The 20,333-nt window shown below is 39.7% G+C and overlaps 1 protein-coding gene across 6 annotated transcripts in view; it reads right to left on the bottom strand.

Annotated features, from left to right (window-relative positions):
- GRIK1 (glutamate ionotropic receptor kainate type subunit 1) overlaps positions 1 to 20,333 on the bottom strand; it is a 372,168-nt gene that overhangs the window by 112,672 nt on the left and 239,163 nt on the right. For all 6 annotated transcript variants that reach the window (XM_045501539.1, XM_045501540.1, XM_045501535.1 and 3 more), the window contains exon 4: positions 11,715 to 11,896. In XM_045501539.1, coding sequence (XP_045357495.1) covers positions 11,715 to 11,896 — 182 coding nt within the window. The remainder of the gene's footprint in view (positions 1 to 11,714; positions 11,897 to 20,333) is intronic.

The raw sequence follows: 20,333 nt of genomic DNA, 5'->3' as shown, positions 1-20,333 counted from the left end.
ATAATTGGCATAACACTGCTATCATAGTAGCAGAAACTTAAAATGGAACCTGGAGTGCTCCTATGTGATTTTGAGGTATTCCTGTAATATTTATAAGGGTTTTTATTACTGCTTCTTTTCATTGAAAAATAGGTGTCTTCGAAGTTTATATTGACTAACCTGAAGTCTATTGCTGCTTTTATAGCCTTCTCAATATCAGGATAAATTCTCAATCATCAGACAAGGTTTTTAGTCAATAATTTCAAGTGAACAACTTCCAAATGTATGACATGCAATGTGGCTAAAATAATGGTTTTACCACAAGATAGAAGTAAGTTATTTCAGTGTAAGAATAATCTTCAGGAAATCCATTGAATGATATCAAGTTTCAGAGCGGTGATTTTTAGAAAAACGTTTGAGTGCTAGGGTATAGTGCTTTCTCACCTACCAAGTGTCATACTTTAGGCTGCATCTACACTGTCTTTGGAGAAGTTGCTTCTTCAACAACACACTTTTTAATGTTGACCTTCAGTAGAACAATTTAGGTATAAGTAGGCCTTGAGATCAGTCTTTATTGCTTTTTTTTAAAAAAAGATACTCATGCCAAATTAAATGATCATAATCTATATCTACAGAGGCAACAGTGGAATGCATAGAACATAGCATTGGATCCCCACTCCTTTGGAGTAGGCTAAATAATGACCCCATAAAAATGTCCATATCCTAATTTCTAGAATCTGTTAATATGTTACTATACATAGAATAAAAGGATTTTGCCATCACAATTAATTTAAGGATTTTAATTTGGGGGGCGGGTGACTCTGGGGGGATTACTCTGCCTTATCCAGGTGGGCCCAATATAATCACCAGGGTCCTTATAAGATGGAAGCAGAAGGTCAGAAGGCAGACAAGGTGATGTGGAAATGAAAGCCGGGGGGGGAAAAGGCAATAGATGTGGGGCCATAAGCCAAGGAATGAGGACAGCTTTTAGCAGCTAGACAAGGCAAGGAATTGGATCCCCCCACGAAGCCTTCAAAAGGAATGCAGCCTTGTCAACTTGTAAAGTCATATTGACTTTACACTTGTGACCTCCACAACTATAAGTCAATAAATTCATGTTGTTTTAAGCCACTACATTTGTAAAAATTTGTTACAGCACCAAAAGGAAACCAATGTACCTCATTTGCCCATCTTTCCGTGATTATGGCACCCGAGACTGAACAATTTTGGTATATTAATAACAAGTGCACGTGTCAAGGGGAAAAATGTTTGAAGTTTAAAACATTATTTTTATTTATTTTTATTTTTAAATTAAAAAAAATTTAAGTTAATTTATTTTGAAAGAGACAGAGACACAGTGCAAGTGGGGGAGGGGAAGAGAGAAAGAGAGAGAGAGAGAATCCCAAGCAGGCTCCATACCGTCAGCACAGAGACCAATGTGGGGCTCAAACTCATGAACCGTGAGATCATGACCTGAGCTGAAACCAAGAGTCGGCCCCTTAACCGACTGAGCCACCCAGGTACCCCTGAAGTTGAAAACTTTAAAAATTTTTCCGTGTCCTTTCATTCATGTGCACCTGCTAACTCTGTGTCTGTGCACAGATACCAGCCATCTACAAAGAGAGTCTAGGGCTTTTCCATCTGTTGGAAGATGGTGCTATACCACTTACAAACCCAGGCATCTTCCTCCTGCCCCCAAGAGAAATGAAAGAAAAGCAAAGGATAGTCCACAAAGTGTTGGTGAATGAAATGGTCATGCTGTTTGGGAATATCTTTCAGTTGTAATTTCTTTATAAGCTTCTCTCTCTTGAAGTAGGGTTAGGACAAGAAGGGAAGCTTATGCTAACAGATATTAATAAATGGAGTGGAAAACAATGAGGTAGTTTAGCTTCCAATAATCCTACCAGAAGAGCCAGATTGCATCACTCAGGTGCACAACAGAAGAGATTATGCTATTTAAGAGATACTGACTGCTGACAACAGAGCAGGAAAAAAGATTTCCCCTGGCAGTATGAAATAGGCAACTTGGCAAATAAGAGAGTGTCAAGATTTTGGAGGATTACATGAACCCGAAGAATAAACTGTCAGTATCATCCAGGGAAAACTGGTGGGAAAATGATGTGGAAAAAAAAAAAAAACAAACACAATGAAGAAAAGTTTGAACAGCAAAGTACTGAGAAAATCTAAAAGTACTGAACAAATCTAGACAAAGTACTGAACAAATCTGGAAAGTTAACAGAGAAGAAATATGTTGAACACATTGTAATCTTGCAATAATGGTGGCAATAAAAACTATACCTCCAATTACTCTGCAGATAACATTTTGAGGGAAATATGGGCATGCAGCCAATAATTGGTGGTCTTGCTGGTCCCATGAGTTATCCATAGACTAGTGAAGTCATCGTGAGTCTGGGTCCTGTTCTTCAGCTTTTATGACTTTTTATTTTGCCAATGTATTTAATAGCTATGAGGCTTAGAAAATAATTATTTATATGAGTATTTGTCAGTGTATTAGTATCTCTAAGGAGCTTTTAAAAAACACCAATACCTGTACCCATTCTCTAAATATTCTGATTTATTTGGTCTGGGGTATGTTCTAGGCATTGGTAACTGTTCAAAGCTCCCCAGGTAATATTTACATTCAGCCAGAACTGAGAATCACCTATTTATATTAACCAAACGTAGTTTTAGGCTATAACAACAATGATCATTGCAACTGTTTTCTAAGTGCCACGACATACCCACTGCTGTCATACTTTTTTGTTTTGTTTTGTTTTGTTTTGTTTTGTTTTGTTTTGTTTTGTTTTGTTTATGTATTATTGGGGAGAAAGTGTTATCCTCAGTTTATACATTTAAAAGAGCATATAACTATGCAGTTGAACCCAGGCTAGATATTAAGCCTGGGGTCTTTGTGTTATATTAATTTATTAATTGATAATAGAAGATGTACGTAGCAGGAAAGTCAATAATTTGCACAACGTTCTTCTGGACTTTGAGCACCCAAATAAAAGCATATGATTGGTGAGAGAAGAGTTAGAACCACAGGAGTTGATGCTTTAATATAAGGAATGAATCCATCAAGCCAAGAGAGCTTGATAAGCTGCCCATATATTTTTGAGGGACCCTCCTGTCCAGAGAGTTGGACCTAGCTGTACAAGGTTGTGCCTTGGATGGTGTTGCAGGTACCATGAGGACCCTCACCCACCCTTCCTCCTTCTATCAGGATTTCAGACCTATGTTGTTATTTTTATTACAACATCTCTTAGATATTAGAATTAATTAGATCCTAATTCTGAATCCCTTTGGTAATGTTTGGGAAGACCTTAATCTCCTAAATGGAGTATACTTTCATCAAGAAAGGGCAGTTTGCAAAAAAATTGTAACTTTAAAACAAAAGTTTATTTATTTATTTTTAGAGAGGGAGAGCACATGAAGTGTGTATGAACAGGGGAGGGACAGAGAGAGAGGGAACGAGAGAAATCTCAAGCAGGCTCCGTGCTATCAGCATAGAGCCTGATGTGGGACTCAAACCCACGAACTCTCGTTAGATCATGACCTGAGCCAAAATCAAGAGTTGGATGCTTAGCCGACTGAGCCACCCAGGTGCCCTATAAACTTTTTTTTAAATTGTGTAATAGACATTACTATAGATATATTTACATACTAGATGTTACAATGGCAGTGGGTACAAGGTGTGGAGAACTTTGCATGACACACTAAACAATGTGTCTTTTGTATTTCAGGCAATGTGGAAGTGGGGATAGGGCACTCAGGAGTTTCATACTAGAAGAGAAATGTCACATATTTTATTTGGAATGTACAGTTTTTGAGGCCACATGGATGCTGGATGGAGAAAAAAATGGGGGCTTGCGACAGAGACAGCGAATGTTCTAATATAGCAGGAAGATGATGATAGAGATGGAGAAAGGAGGTTGAATCTGAAACATATTCAGAAAGCAGTAGGTACAAAATTTGGTAGTTCATAAGTGGGAAGGGTGAGGTAGAGTCAAGTGAATTCCTAGTTTCTGTGTTGAGTAATTGGATGGTATTTCTAGTCACCAAGACAGGAGCAGGAGGAGAACGTGGTTGGCTGGAGCAAAGGAGAGGAGGAAGATGCAGTGTACTGAGTTAGGTATGGAGATTTCATGACATGGGGCAAGATATGATAGGGATACTTGGGAAGTCAGGCTGAGAGAAGGTTTGGGGACCACCGTTGTGCCATAGTATATGTGGGAGGTGATGCAGTGACAGAGTTAGCAGTGGGAAGCACTGTATCACTCTTACAGTTTTGCCTAGGCACGATACCACTCATGGTGTTGATGATGGTAATCTCTCACATGTAGGATATTTCATGCATCACTGGTGGGCTTGATGCCTTACGGGCATTGTCAAATTTAACGTCTCTCAAAACAATGTGAGATGTGTACAAGACATTCCTAAATTTTACAGATATAGCAAAGAACAAGCCATGAGATCCTCTGCTAAATGACCTCATTCAATACACTGGAGTTTTTCATCGTATTTTACTCCCCCTCTATCTTGGCAAAGTCTTTAGCATGTACAAAGCATCTAATACATGCTAGCCAAATAATGGTGGGGTTTACTTCCTACAGAGTCACCCTTATGACAGAAAGGATTTGGCTAACAGTCATCGGGGAAGTAGGGTGGAAGGATTCTTTTGGTAAAATCTTGCATTTATGAAGGGTTACAGAAGCTGAGGTGGTAAATAAACATAGCAACGTGATTTTTTTTAACCTACTTCAGTCTTTAGGCTTCCTTAGGAAGTCTGAAAGAAGCTATGGATCCTTTCTCCTGAAAAAGGCACACTGAGGAGAATGAGCATACCCAAAATTTTGAATAAAGCTGAGGTTCACCAACCCTGCTAAAGGCTTAAAACATGCTTTGATGTGCACATCTTCAAGTTATTTCCATGATCCCTTCTAAATTATCCCCACTTCTATTGCAAGGATAATTTCTCTTGTCACCTATACAGCCAAATTCTGATGTAGCTGGAATTAAGCATTAGAGCATTTCTGAGGCATACGTGTGATTTTGATTACCTCCCAATTCAGATCGAAATAAATCTATATCCTTTTCCAAATCTACTCTTTGGAAATTTTTGTGAATACGTAAATGGGCATCCTGTACACTAGGAATCTGGACAAATGACAAGTCCCCTCACTACACTGTTAGTTACCCATAGAGATCAATTAATTCTTATGTGTATTGAATAACACACTCATATCTATGAGCTGCTTCTAACAAACAAAACTAACTCTATGCTCAGGAAATGTAAATAGATTTTAATATCAATCTGAGAGAAATAATTAAGATGAGAATGTGCTGCCAAAATAATTATATAATATACTACAAATTATCATCAGTTAGTATAAATTGAGAATCGTCATTATTACATCATCGGGATTTAGCCAAAGTAATGAACTTGCCATCAATTAATGGTCTCAAAGACTACCAAATGACTTTAGGAACTTAAAAATAAACAGCTTAAGTGTTTCCCCATTTCTTTGAAAGCCTACTATGTACAAGGCAATGCAAAAATTCTTTATGTCTAACACTGGGAAGAAGATTCTTGATCACTTGTATGCATGGAGGCTCAGAGCTGCAGAGAACCTTGGCAAGATTAGAATCCAACAATCCTGTTTGACAGATGAAGTGACTGCATTTAAGAAGAACCAACAGACTTTCCAAAGTAGCATACCTAAATGGTCTAAGAAACTCAGGTCATAGGCATGTTAAACCCTGGTTTGAAATTCCGGGCTTACCATTGGGTGTATGACATGGGACCTCATTTTTCTCATCTGTAACATGAGATATTTTGAGAGGATAAAAAGATACCATTCCAGTCAAATGCATAGCATAGTCTGGCACAAAGTGAGTGCCCAGTGAGTGGCAATTATTTTATTCTATTAGGGCAAGAGCAGAATTTGCAACTGGATCTACTGACCGTCAGTCGAAGACTCTAGTCATAGATACAAATGAGTTTTCCAGTCTTTCACCAGTCCATGGGCATTGGATGGCTACACTCTGTGACTTTCATTTCAAAGTCTCTTTTGATTAAGGGGGCAGAGATGTATGTTTTCCTTGGTGTTGTTTTTACTGTTGTATCGTTCTCACCTTCAATAAGTACTCAACAAATAGGTGTTCAACTAAGGACTGAATTTCTCTACTGTGCTCCTACCACATTCTCTCCTTGGCTTCAATATAATCAGCATTTCTTGAGGACTTATGTAAACTGGACAAATGAGTGGATATTTGATAAACAACTGAATTAAAGGAGTATAAAGCTTAACAACACGTGTTCCATGTTCTATTGCGAGGAGAATCAGTTGGCATCTGGGTGTACATAACAGTATCAGAATGAGATGCTTTTTTTGCCCCTCTTTTAAATGCTGAGGTAAGTTTCAAATCCCAGTCTAGCCACTGCTGGCTCTGTGACCTTGGGCAAGTTACAGAATCTCTCCGAGCTCTGTCAGTTTCTTGTATACAGAATTTTCTCAGGAAAACGATTGATGCATTTCATTCGCTTAGCACAGTGCCGGGCACACGGGAAGTCCTATAAGAGCAGCTCCCAAGGTCTTTATGATTATGATTAAACATGATGGGGTTGTGTATCTGACTTAGTGGGCGCAGGTTCCAAACATGGGTTTGTGACCTCTTGGCACATCGCAGATGTACTGCTTGGCTGGCAGTTTTCTGTGTTGAGAGATAAAAACTGATTGTGCTTCTGTCCTGTGGAAATATGAAATGAACTCTTTCTAACCATCTCTGTTTGTCCTGCTCATAGGCAATAGATACAACATCTACGAGGAAAGAATCAATGTGCAAAATTACTTAATCAGCATTACCGCTCCACTTCCTAGTAGAAGGAAGCAGGGTATTAAAACTACATTTTCTCCCTGGCCTTGTTTTTATGTTAATTGACAGAAAGGAAAAAAATAAAAACAAGAGAGTACAAATGTTGACAGGAGAAAATGTGATACAATTCCACGAAATATTTTGGTTCTAAAATGTTTTATGGAGACTAATGGCTCAATTATAGCTTAATGCTCATTGCTCTAAGTGTTGTGAGGGGGATGAGAAGTCTCTCTTCTGAAGCACTTGTTCATGGAAACAAGAAAGCAGGTTTCCTGAGAGGGAAACAGCATGTTCATGATCACCTACTGGCCGCTGTCCAGCTCAGGGACTCGGCCCAGCCCTGATGCAGCTTTCCTGCTGGACGGAGCATCACGGTGTCCCCTCCCTTTCCGTCAGGGAACCGTTAGGATTCCGGCTACTGTGCTTGAAATTGTGACTTGCTTTCTCAATCCTATTACAGGATTTGAAAGTGTCTGTGCATCTCTCCAAAAGGTAAATGTATTTCAGGAAGTGGAATCATAGGCTGAAATGCATTACAGTTCTTAATAATATAGGGCTTCAGACATTGAATAAAACCTTCCTTTGAGGAAACTGAGGCATAGAGGGGTGACTTGCTCAAATGTGCTTGGCAGAGTTGAGAGTACAGCACACTGAGTGAGCTGGAGGGAGGCGATTTAGGAGACTGCTTTTATCAAGAGCTTCTAGTACAGTTCTTGGATCGTTCATTTATCCATTTCCTTTATTCATTCAGCAGAGCAGTGTTGAGCACCCACTGTGTGTCAAGTAATGTAGTACATGCTGGGGATTTAGGAGAACAAGACAAAGGAGGTTTCTATCCTCCTGGAGGTTATAGTATTGTAGGGAATATGGACCACAAACGAGTCGATGCCCAGATGTTTGCATTATAAGCATGCTCAGTACATGGTGGATGAAATTATTACTATCTCTGAGCTTCAATTTTTGTGTGCAAAAGAAGGATGATACCAATTATACCAAGAGTTATTGGGTAGAGTAAAGCAGACAGTTGCTTATCAACCAGCATGGTGCTGGACGTGTGTTAGGAGTTCCAGTGCACAGTGTTCTCACTTCATTCCTCATCTTTAAATTCGTCTCCCATCAGCCACTCTCTTGGTAGAATCAGCCTCAGTAGGAATCAGTAAGGGTGCAGGTAGGGCAGGCAGTGGAGAGTCAGTGGGAAGAGAGTAGGAATTGGGGGAAGTGCTGAGGATTTGGGGTGTCCACACTGGAGACAGGCTAGGAGACAGTAGCATCCTTGCCAAGCAACAGAACGCCCACTGGGAGGTGGTGGATAGACAGGGAGAGGAGAGGACGCTGAGGGATGGGATGGGTCCTATGTATATCCTGCTGGTTGCTGGGGGCACTCTCAGACTACAGAAATTCACGAAGACATTTCATTCATACGAAAGCCCTGTTCCTCTGTAACCTAATCAAGTCTTGACATTTGAATTTCTAACTAATTTTTAAGAAATAACTTTTCAGATTCTCATCATATAGCACTTGTTCAATATGAATAGAAATAATTACCTTACCGGAGTGATTAGCATGCCCAAGAATAACTATAGACTTTTTCCCCCAATTTTTACTTTTAGATAAATGTCAGATATCTTCTTTAAAGTGCATTTGATTTCTTTTTTTCTGAAGAATCATTACAAAGTAGTAAAATATGATGAAGGTGCAGGGAAATGCAAGGAAATAATGGGAAATGTGCTTGAGAAGAAAGCCAAGTTGACCTGGCAGAGAAAATTTTATCAGCAATGATTTTAGTCACCAAAAATTGGGAGCTATTAATATTAAGTTTATCTAAAAGAGACCAGCAGCAAGTGGTTGTGTTTCTTCCAGACATTCTGGAAGCCTACTTCAAAATGGAATGGCTTACCCATTCTGAATGGGGGCCCTTCGTGGTAAAGTGGGCACACAGGCTCCAAAAACAGGTGGTCTGGAGACCATGTGGCAGCCTGGTTACTCAGAGAGTGACCTTGTTGGGGCACTTAACCTATCTGAGCTTCAGTTTCCTCAACTCTTACCTGAGAATACCAAATTTACCCCAGGGGTTGTCTGCATTAGACAGAATATCGGATGCCAGAAATCATCATGGCACCTCAGGAAAAGAGATTGGAAGAGATTGGTTGACTAGTGGCTGGAATTAGGGCCTTGAACTCCTTCACTCTCCAGCTTCCCTAGAGGCACACTGGGCAGACAGTTACAGGGAAGGTCTCTGTCTTTGTTTCCACAGGTTGTTGTCCAAAGCTAATGGAGCAAGTCAAACTGGGTCACACAGAGCCCTTGGGCCTCATTTTAACCAGAATAGCAAGTCCTACAGTCCTCAGTATTGCTTTCCAACCATATAGCTTCTCAGAGGTCCGGATTAAACCAACCTGGAGCCTCTGCTGTGATTTCATAAAGAGTGAATGTATTTTCACACACAGTAAGGTAGGGATTTTATGCTAGAACTTCTACAAAGGCTCTCCCCACTTCCAAACATTTGAAACTCATTAGTCTGCAACAAAAAGTGGATGAACATACTTCCCCCAAAGCCTCACAGCAATCTTACCACTTACATGATGAGGAGAGTAAATACAAGATAAAATGTAATAGGGCACAGGATGGAGGAAAGGGTTTATGTCAATGGCTAGAGCAAAACTGAACTAATCCCACTCCCTCTTAGCCCGGCTGACATTTCTTGGGAGGGCTTCACTTAGAAGGTTTTTTTGGTTTGTTGTTCCAAAAAATTGGTCTTTGAATGAAGTAATCTCTATGCTATCAGGAAAGAGCCACTTGCATCAGTGGGACATCAAATCCATATTTATTGAAATAGAGGAGAAACTCTTTCCCAGGCTTGCTCGTTCCAAGCCTGTGCTTTGGGAGAGATGTAGCCAGGTATGTGAGCCAAATGGATATCTCACCAAGAGAAGTCTCATCAGCAAATCATTGTCTTAAATGCAACAGAAGTCCCCAGTCTCTGTTGTAACAGACTCCTGGAGGGGATGCTTTTTTTGTATTTTGAGGGCTACGCATAGACTCTGGGTGTTTTTCTCAGTTCTGGTTCACACCCCATTACACACTTTAATGAACTGCATTGAAATTCTCAAATGAAGCCTCAAGATAAAACGCTGCTGATTGTATTTATTTACCTTTGAAGTTAGCTTGTGACATCACTACAATATGCTTGCTTTCTTTACTGAGAGACGATTATAGTATCTAAAGGTTTGTTAACACAACTGTAGTCTAGAAGTAGGTAACACTTACTCTTCCCCTAACTAGAGAAGCAACATTTCATAGAGGAGAAGGTTCAGGATGGGATAGAGGAGGCTGAGTTCCAGATCCTGGCTCTGTAACTGTGGGAAAGTCATTTCGCCTCCTCTAAAGTGAAACAAGAATTGGCCTTGATGATGTCTAAGATTGTTTTCAACTGCAACTTTAAATATTTCTCTGACTCGATATAGATTTTTAGTGTAATCATCCAGGAGATAATAGAAACATGTAGTCAACTTTCCTGATTGTCTACTTTCAGGTGAAATTAAAACCTCAACTCTGAACTCCACGGCTTCAGGTATGAGATCCAGCCCTGGAGAGTCAGGTGGATAGGCTGCTCTAAGAGCTCTCCCAAGTGATTCGGAAATCCGCAGTTCTGCATTTGTACGGAGGGACTGGTGTGCTTAAAAGATCAGTGCCCATTGCCAGTGAACCACATAGCACATCCCAAACCTTTTAAACTAGAGAGTACAATAACAGCTTGTGTCATTTCAGACAAGAACATTGCCTTATGCTACAATAACCACTTATATTCAATACAAAGAGACACCCATTAAGGCCACGTAAATATAACCTGGCTATTTTTTTTTCCCATGTTCCTCCAAATTCATCCCTTGATCTTTTATTAATGCTTCTATTTTAAACATCTGGCTAGCCTTTTCCATTGTCTTCGTCTATGCCAGAGTTTCTCAACCTCAGCACTACTGGCAATTTAGGGTACATAAATCTTTGTTGTGGGGGATGTCCTGTGCATGATAGGATATTTAGCAGCTTCCTTGGCTTCTAATTACTAGTTGCCAGTAGAGTGCCACTGTCCCCAATATGACAACCAAACATGTCTCCAGACATTACCAAAATTCCTTGAGTGTCCAAAATCACTCTGGGTGAAGGACGCTGGTCTATGCTCTATCTTTTTTTCCAATTCTGAATTTTCTTTCACAGGCATAAGATCAGGGCTATATCCTGAAGTGTTAGAAATGATTACTCTGCTGTTATCATTATTCCTAACATTACTAATACCTTTCACTTACATACAATTTCGCAATTTATCAAGTGTTTCTACTCACATTATTCATAAAGATTAATGCATGGCAGCTCATTGTCTATGACAAGTTACAAGAGAGAAGCATCTCTTCTTTCATTGTCCCTGTGCCCCCTTTTCACCATGCTTGGAATCCTGCGTGTTTGACAAAAGAGGTCTTGCCATGAGGAAGATGTCTTTAGGACAAGTCAGGCGCTGTGTAAATGAAATCTGCTCAGTCTTTTCAAGAGATTTGAAAGGTGATTAAGCATCACCTTGAAATGACATCTTTCTCCTGTCAACCTCTGTTGACGTTATCGACGTACCTCCCAATACCTAAGACACCCCCCCCACCATCTACAACTACATACAGCAAGTGGCTTCCTTAAACTCCCTGAGCCCTGTGACTCCTTAAAAGGGTTCTGAAAGCTGCAGTCCTCAGCCTAAACTGGACTGCTGCAGCTTTATCACGCTGCACTCAGTGAAACCAGATGGCATTTTTGAGAAAAAGAAACGAACATATCCCCCCCCCCCGCCACCTCACCTCCTCCCTGCACCCTCTTACCTGCTTAAGGATTTCAGCAGCTGTCCCATGTGAACAATCAAATATCACATAGAACTCCTTGCCCTTCTTCATCTCCTTGAGTAAAGGCTTGGCATCTTTATTCCCAGAGGGCAGCTGGCGGATTTTGATTTTAATGTTATATCTGGAGGGAGCTTTGATGAGCTCTTGTAGACGAATGAGGCCTAGAAAATGACAATCCCATCATGCAACAGACTGTTCTGTCTAAAGAGGACTTGTTTATTGCCATTTACAGTCAAACTCATATCATTCCCAAAATGTATCAAGAGGCCACCGTCCAAAAGGTTACACGGTTGACTTCTCATTTGTCATTCCCTTTTCTGTGGTAGATTATACTGCATTTTCCTTTTGTGGGTATGCATGTGTAGTTTGGAAACACAATTTCCCAAGCAAATTTTGAATTTACTTAGAATGCAGTTGTCTTCTCCAGTGTTTGGCCAACACCACAAACCTTTAACAAATCAAGTCTGTAACTATAAAGCTTTTGTAAACCAATGTTGCTTGACGTTTCCAAAGGTGTGCAATGACATGGATAATGCTTGCTTGCTTAAAAAAACAAACAAATAAACAACAATAGAATACTAGAATTTCTTGGGGCGGAAAATCTCTGTAAGCCTTTCATCAAGTATTTATGTATAGCATACTGTTTACCAGCTAATTAGCTGGGCTTTCAGTATAATTTTCCAGTCCCTACCATATAAACTATTTATAAATGGCTCATCACATCCTCTTTCTAATATGATTGAAGATTGAATTGGAAAACCCTCTCTTGATTAAAAAAAGAAATACCATAGAGTTTTTAGAGATTATGATAATAAAACCAGAAAAAAATTCCTTTAAAATCCACCATTGATAATTGCAGGAAAGTATATACAGCCAACTAACTTGATGGAGAAGGTTTGATTCTCCATAAGTACAAATCTACTGAGCTGCACCATTTTCTAACAGATATACTTTACTGGGGCGAAGCAAACAGCTATATAAAACCTCCGTCTTATTTCCCTTAACATTACCGTGTGATTGCTACACTGCATAACGCTGGCTCTCACTCAAGGACTCTCATCACATTGGAAAATTGACTTTTTTTTTTTTTATTGCACAGTTCTGTGCCTTTAGGATTTGTCAACTTCACATAATCAATAGGAAATATTAAGTGTTATCAGTATTCAGATGGAAATTTTGCTATGCACTGTCACGGATGCCAGCTACCTCTGGACTTGATATATTGCTTTTATTTTCTTATTCTACTTATTTAGTTATCTACCCACTCCACCCAAACCACAGTTTGGTGGCTCAGATGTTAAAATGTCCCTCTAATTAATACCTTGGATAGGTTGGGTTCTGAGGTACAGTCACATTGTAACTAAGTGGCTCTTTGGAGTAAAATGGGTGTATGCAATTGGGGGATGATGGTGGTTAGGGTCTGTAGAACCATAACAAGAGTCACTGCTCATCGTTAATTTTTTTTTTTTTTTTTTACGTAATTGAAATTTTTAGCATGGTAGCCTTTCTAGGCTCTTGCTTTTTTCCAAACCAATCAGTGTGGTTGAAGGCTCTCAAATGCCAGTAATGATCCACTTAACTCTCTTCACTTCCAGAATCACGAGTCCTGAGCCACTCGTGCTTATGCCAAATGGCAGAAAACTGAGCACATGGGCTTGCATATTTGTTAATCCTCAATCCTGTGAAGTGAGCATTATTATCTTTGTTATTTCTGTTAAGGAAACTGAAGCTTAGAGCAATTAACTGTCTCAGGGTAACAAAGATAGTGAGGAGGACCCATCAGTTCAAGTTGTTGCCTGTGAGTCCTGCACTCAATCTTTCTCCTTCATGGTCCAGCCTCACAAACACAAATTGCTGGTGCTCAGGGAACAGATATAGCTTGGGATTATTTGGTGAAATGGGGAAAAAATAGAAACAGGGACCCTCATTCTCCTTTCTTCTTTACTCCTGGGTACTTGAGTCTCATTTGAGTTTTTTCTATTGCTCTCCTGCTTTGCAAATGCATAGTTTTTTTTTTTTTTTTTTCTTATTCCTGAGCATGGCCACAAGGGAGACCAATGTAGCCTTTAAATAAAATGAGAAAACCATTTAGAAAGAACATTTCATGTGCTGCAACAAACTGCCTTTTTGTTCTTTTGCTGAATGGAATGTTGATCTAGAAGTGCATCTTCCTATCACGATGATTTACCCATGTTAATGGTATTTTAAAGTTGAATATGTTTTCTCACTTCATTTATTGGTTTTTATCGAAAAACATTTCCTGGATCTTCCTTATATGCCAAACCCTGTGAAAGAGGTGGGACATGAACCCATCTTGCTTTAAGGAAGGGATTCAGTTGTTCTTATGTGGCTAGAACTAAAATGAACAATGTACTGGTAATTTGCAATGTAAGTATTTCAATACATTAGTAATAATCTTGGAGTCTTGTTTTCCAATGCTCATTCTATTTTGAGCACCTCAGAATTTTGCACTAAGTGTTTCAGGTATTTTCATTACATGAAATCTACCGTGTGTCAGAGATGATTTAATCAATTTAAGTGTTGAGCTGCTAGCAGAACTTGTAAATTTACAGTAAGTCAGAAATAGTAAGGAAAACAGTTCTTCGGTGTTTAGTTTTATATCGAGGTCCTCAGGTTGGAATAAAGTGGTATAGAAAGCGAAAGCGAAAGAACAAAAAGTAAAAGCCCATAGAAAGATTTCATCCCATCAGCTCTTAGATGGAGTCTCACTTACTACTCAATTTTTATAAATCATAAGGTGAGGCTAATGGAGGCTGTTGAAGATACCTGCTCAGGATCCTAAGATCTTGTTAAGGCTTAAGTGACAGATCCCGGACTGAAAGCCATGTGTAACTTCTGACTCCCAATCTCAGGCTCTTTTCTTTTCTTTTCTTTTCTTTTTTTTTTAACCAAATCAGTGTCTCTCCTGACTTTAGATTTCAGATCAACTAACTGACTGACTAACTAACTATTAAATAAATAACTACACACATAAATAGAGAGAAAAAACTGGACCAGCATAAAGCAATCAAACATTTAGTTGGTAAATGAGGCCATGAATAGACATTTTGCTCCCTCCTCCTCAAAAAAGGTGACCATGCATTTTCACAATTCTCTTCTAAAAGAAAGTGATTTTAATACCAGTAGAGGAGAAAGGAGAACGACTCAGTACAAAAGCCCAGTTTCTAATTGGTCTAAATTTATCTTTTGGAAAAACTGACTGCTAAGCCCCTAATTTTCTCAGTTTGTCTGCTGGCAGGTGATTTGGCCTCGGAAAGGGAGAGGCTCAACAGATTGAAAGATTACAGACCAAGTTGTGGGAAGAAGAATGAGGGTTGACCAGGGGGGTTTACATTTCTCTTCCCAAAGCAATTGTTTGCTAAAAAAAAAAAAAAAAAAAAAAAAAGCTATTCTGCCTTCATTAGCAAACATTGTAGAATTTACAATTTAAAAGTCTTTTCTTTTTTCTTGTCTTTCCCCTTAGTTCCCAGGTAAAAAAATTTAGAGAAAGTGTTCCTTTTTATTTGCACTGTGCAGCAATCCATCAATCACCCACCGTGCGTTGTAAAGAGTAGCAAAACTTATTTGCTAAACAAATAATTACTTTAGGGAAAGGAAATTGATTTAGGCACAACTCCTAACTTTGCTAATGGTCCTCCGAGTTTGGAAGCAAGCCTTGACAAGTGACCCAGCGCCCCCAGGGTTGTACTCCAAATGCAGAGAACGGTTACAGTGCATGCAAATCTGGTGTCGGTGGCAGTCTTTCTAGCCCACCACGATGGAGGGACTTGAAAAGTAAAATGCAGTTCAGGAGATGATCAAACCCAACTGAGGGGCATTCTGCAATAAAACTGGTCTGGACTCAGCCATTTCCTGTGAGGAGAGGGTATGAGGTGTACCTGGGCACAGGTGACTTCCATGACAGTGGGGAGTTGGGTAAGTTGGTTCTGAGTCCCTTCCATCCAGGTGAAAAAAGCTGTAGGCCTGCAACACCATTGGGCAACAGCACCCCCAGGGGTTCTGTCTGTGCCTTGGGCAGAGCCGTGCCCTCTGGTCACTGGGAAGGCCTCAGGGGTTTAGAACAACCTGCAGTGAGCCCTTCTGGCCAGCAAACACCTACTCTCCTAGCCTCAGTCATCTCTGCAGAGCATTTGTTTTTAAAAAACGATTACCCTATATTGTATTATCCTATTTGTATACACTAGTATTGTATTCGTGTTAAGTTTCTTGTATTTGATGCTTGTAGTGTGGCTATAACAAGGAAGGCCATAGTTCTTAGGAAATACATACTAATGACTTAGGGGTAAAAAGGCCGTGATGTCAGCCACTTACTTTCAAATGGTTCAATAACACTACTACTTACTATTATGATTGTTGTAATTGTTTTTGTATTAAGAGAATCACAGAGCATTAAAACAAATGCAGCCAAATGATAACAACGGCTAACCTAGATGAAGGGAATACAGGAGTTCATTGTACCTTTCTTGCATCCTTTTTTCTAGGTTCACATCTCTTTAAATACACGGATCACATGTGGAGATATAAAATAGCACCACAAGAGCCTCTTCCTCTACTCTCACCCCCCCAGGGAGGCAGTTGGAAACTGCACCTTTGGTTTCAAAAGCACTTTAGAGCAAGGAATCTATTTATTTCGCATGAGTTCGACCTGGGCTATGCATATGGAGATAACTTTCAAAAATGTCCAAACGGCCAATTCTTTTTTTTTTTTTTTTTTTTTGGAAATTCATTGTCAAATTGGTTTCCATACAACACCCAGTGCTCATCACCCACCCTCCCCTCCCTCCCATCCCCCATCAACCCTCAGTTTGTTCTCAGTTTTTAAGAGTCTCTTATGCTTTGGCTCTCTCCCACTCTAACCTCTTTTTTTTTTTTCCTTCCCCTCCCCCATGGGTTTCTGTTAAGTTTCTCAGGATCCACATAAGAGTGAAAACATATGGTATCTGTCTTTCTCTGTATGGCTTATTTCACTTAGCATCACACTCTCCAGTTCCATCCACGTTGCTGCAAAGGGCCATATTTCATTCTTTCTCATTGCCACGTAGTACTCCATTGTGTATATAAACCACAATTTCTTTATCCATTCATCAGTTGATGGACATTTAGGTTCTTTCCATAATTTGGCTATTGTTGAGAGTGCTGCTATAAACATTGGGGTACAAGTGCCCCTCTGCATCAGCACTCCTGTATCCCTTGGGTAAATTCCTAGCAGTGCTACTGCTGGGTCATAAGGTAGGTCTATTTTTAATTTTTTGAGGAACCTCCACACTGTTTTCCAGAGCGGCTGCACCAGTTTGCCTTCCCACCAACAGTGCAAGAGGGTTCCCAAACGGCCAATTCTAAACACTCATTTTGGCTAGCTATCCACTCTGTGCACTCAGATATGACACAGAAAAATGCTGATTTGCATACACAGGGAGTGACTCTGGAAACAGGTGGAGATACGGAGGAGAAAAAAAAAGAACCTGCTATTTACAGTGAGTGTTTAAAATTTCCCATGCCTTCTCCTTAAGTAATAATAAACTGCCATTTACATTACTCCTTTTATGAAGGATGCTATATGCCTTATAAATATCTCAATAAACCTCACAATACATCTTTGAGGTGAAAAGGTATCAGTGCTATTCTGCAGTAAAGAAAGTGAGACACAGTGAGGTTAATTGTTTAGACTGGTCCTGAAAATAAGTCACAGATGCCAGGAATTGGAAGGGACCTTAAAGACCAAACCCCTACTTGATGCACGAATCCCCTCTACACAGCTGTTGCTGCACCTCTCTATTTGAAAAATTCCCCACCTCACACTGAAGCCCAGCTCATTTCTGGACAGCTTTAGTTATATTCAATAAGTGCTAGTTCAAAAGAAAAGTACCTATGTTTTCTTGAGTCTTAATTTAATTCCCTGTTGATTAAACCACATCAGTGGGGTTGATGCCATAAAAATGAGTGTAATAAACCATTGGGACCCAAAGATAAGATCGTACATTTTAAATGTTAATTTCCTCTTCATTTGTACTTAGAAACATAGAAAATGGCATTTCAAAAACTTGTTGGTGTATTAATATACCCAAATCTAATAGGATTCTTAAGGGGATCTATGTACCCTCCAGAGGAAAGGAAAAATCAGAATTGAGAAATGGAAATGGGTAAGTGAGTGAATTACCTGGGGGAAATATAGCACTTTTAAGTGCAGATCTTCATACATACGATTTTTCAAACGTGTACCCAAAAAAAAAAAAAAAGCTAGAGACTTCCCAAAAGAAAAATTGTGTCCCTTGATCAAAGGACCTCAAAGAAGAATCTAGTCAAAATATTTGAGATGAACTGTGTTGCAGTTAGCTCAACCAGAGTATTTTAGTCTTGAATTCTTGCTGATATCAATGGTAGCTAAAAATAATATACCTTCATGCAATATCTAAAGATTGGCTTCCAAACAGAATTCTGAAAATTTGAATAGGGTTCTGGGCAGAGGACCGGAGTGGGTGGATAGGAAGGGTAGAAAAGAGTGAGGACAGAGGGAAAAAAAAAAAAAAAAGAGCTATAATTTTTTATCTTGTTGGTACTGAGTGCCAAGGATTTCTATCCCCCAGCTATTTCAGGTGGAATTGTGGGAAGGCATGTAGCAGAAGTGTTCTGGCTGGCACAAATGGTCATAATAATACAGTGGGGGTAAGCTGTGATTGCTGAAGGGAAAAGATTTACTTATTCTTTTATTTGGCACTGATCGCATACTGAATATCTTTCATTTTGGCTTCGTCACTTATGGCAAAATGTTAACTTTCTTCAAGTCCAAATTTCAGGCCTCTGTCAAGGTTCTTGGTTCTGGACAGTATATGCTTTCTGTTTTCTATGGGAAGATGAAAGGAAATGTAATAAATGTAGTAAATAACAAGTCACTGTTTAAATACAGCCATTCGAGCTGTTATCTCACTTGGAATGGTTGAGCATATTAAACGAGTTAATCATACAAAATATTTAAAAGAGTGTGTGCCGCATAATCAGAACTCAAGAATTTAGTTATTGTGATATTTGCGGTTGTCATTTGCTTTGTGTTTTTTCCTTGAATTTATTGCTTCTTTCAATCACTGACATTTTTATGTGTGTCCACCTTATTTCAAATTAATCCTCATTATAAAGCTTTGAGACGTTGTTTCCAATGATAGTTAATAGCTCTTAATTTTAGGCCGTGTTTTAGAAATCTCATGGCTCTGATGTGTTAAGAAAAATGATGTAAGGCAACCATGGATGAAAAAAAAAACCCAACTTTTGATGGCGATGTGTTGTGAACTCAGGGCTAGAGGCATCTGGCTGGAACTCATTTCCTTGAGGGCCTTATCTAGCCCTACCGATATGCGGACTCTCAAATTTGTACCCCCAGCTCACACTACATTTCTGAATTCCAGATGTATATATTAGCTGCCTGTTCATCACCTTCACTTGAACGTAGCAGACATTACAAATTCAAACTTCACATGCTCATGACTGAAAAAACTCCTGATAGCATCCTTTTTCCTCCAAAGTAGTTCCATCTATAACCTTCCCCATCTTACGTGATGTTAACTCCTTCCATTGGCTCTGGCTAAAAAGGTTAGAGTCACCCTTGACTCCTCTATTTTTCTTCACTCCTTCAGGTCATTATGCTAGCTCAACATTCAAAATATTTCTAGAAACTGGCAATTTCTTACTCTTCTATTAACTTATCTTCCTCAATTGCCTTCAGTTCTCTAGAGGCTATTTTTACCCTTGCCTCCCTCTATCGTATTATCAATACAAGAGCCAGAATGATCTTTTTATGATGTAAGTCTGCTGTTACTCCTCTGCTGAAAACTCTCCAATGGTTTTCCCATTTCATGAAGCGCAGAAGCTCTTCCTGTGGTCTATAAAATCCTCCATGATCTGTAAGGTGCTCTTCTCTGACCTAGTTTCCCACTGTCCCTCCCCTCTCACGCTGGTCCCACCACACCGGCCTCCTTCTTTGTTATAAACAAACGTTGGTTGGAAGACACCATACTCATTCATTTACATGTGTCGTCTATGGCTGTTTTCTTGCTTCCTTGCAGAGTGAAATAGTCACGACCTTATGACGCACAAAGCTTAAGCTAGATGCTATCTGGCCATCAGAAACAAAAAGTTTGCCGGCCCCTTTTCTGCAGAAATAGTGGTGGCTACATTTCACTGAGATTGGCCTTGAAAAAGCAGAAACTGCTGAATATCCTCCACACTGCATTTGGTGCTCAGCTTCTCAGCTCTTTTTGATGCGTGTGAGGGATAGAAACCAGGCTTCCACCAGGGGTCTAATGAAGCAGAGGGGATGACCAATGAGCAGCAATTTCTCACTGCCTAGGGTCACCTCTGAATGTGGGAATCAGAGAGAACTAGGTGACTGATGGGAGGAATATCCAGGCAACAGAGAGAGAGAGAGAGAGAGAGAGAGATGAAGCGAAACACACCTTCACTCCCTCAACAGTTCTCTAGGGTCTTTCTACATTTTCACTTCCAGAGGACAGAATTCTGCCTGCTAGTATTTAGTGAATTGAATTTTGTCCTTAGAGACAAGCACAGTGCTCCCCTTGACTTCAATGG

The sequence above is a fragment of the Leopardus geoffroyi genome, chromosome C2 (genome assembly GCF_018350155.1).
Source record: "Leopardus geoffroyi isolate Oge1 chromosome C2, O.geoffroyi_Oge1_pat1.0, whole genome shotgun sequence".
NCBI classification, from domain to species: Eukaryota; Metazoa; Chordata; class Mammalia; order Carnivora; family Felidae; genus Leopardus; species Leopardus geoffroyi.
This window is presented reverse-complemented; position numbering and strand designations above follow the sequence as displayed.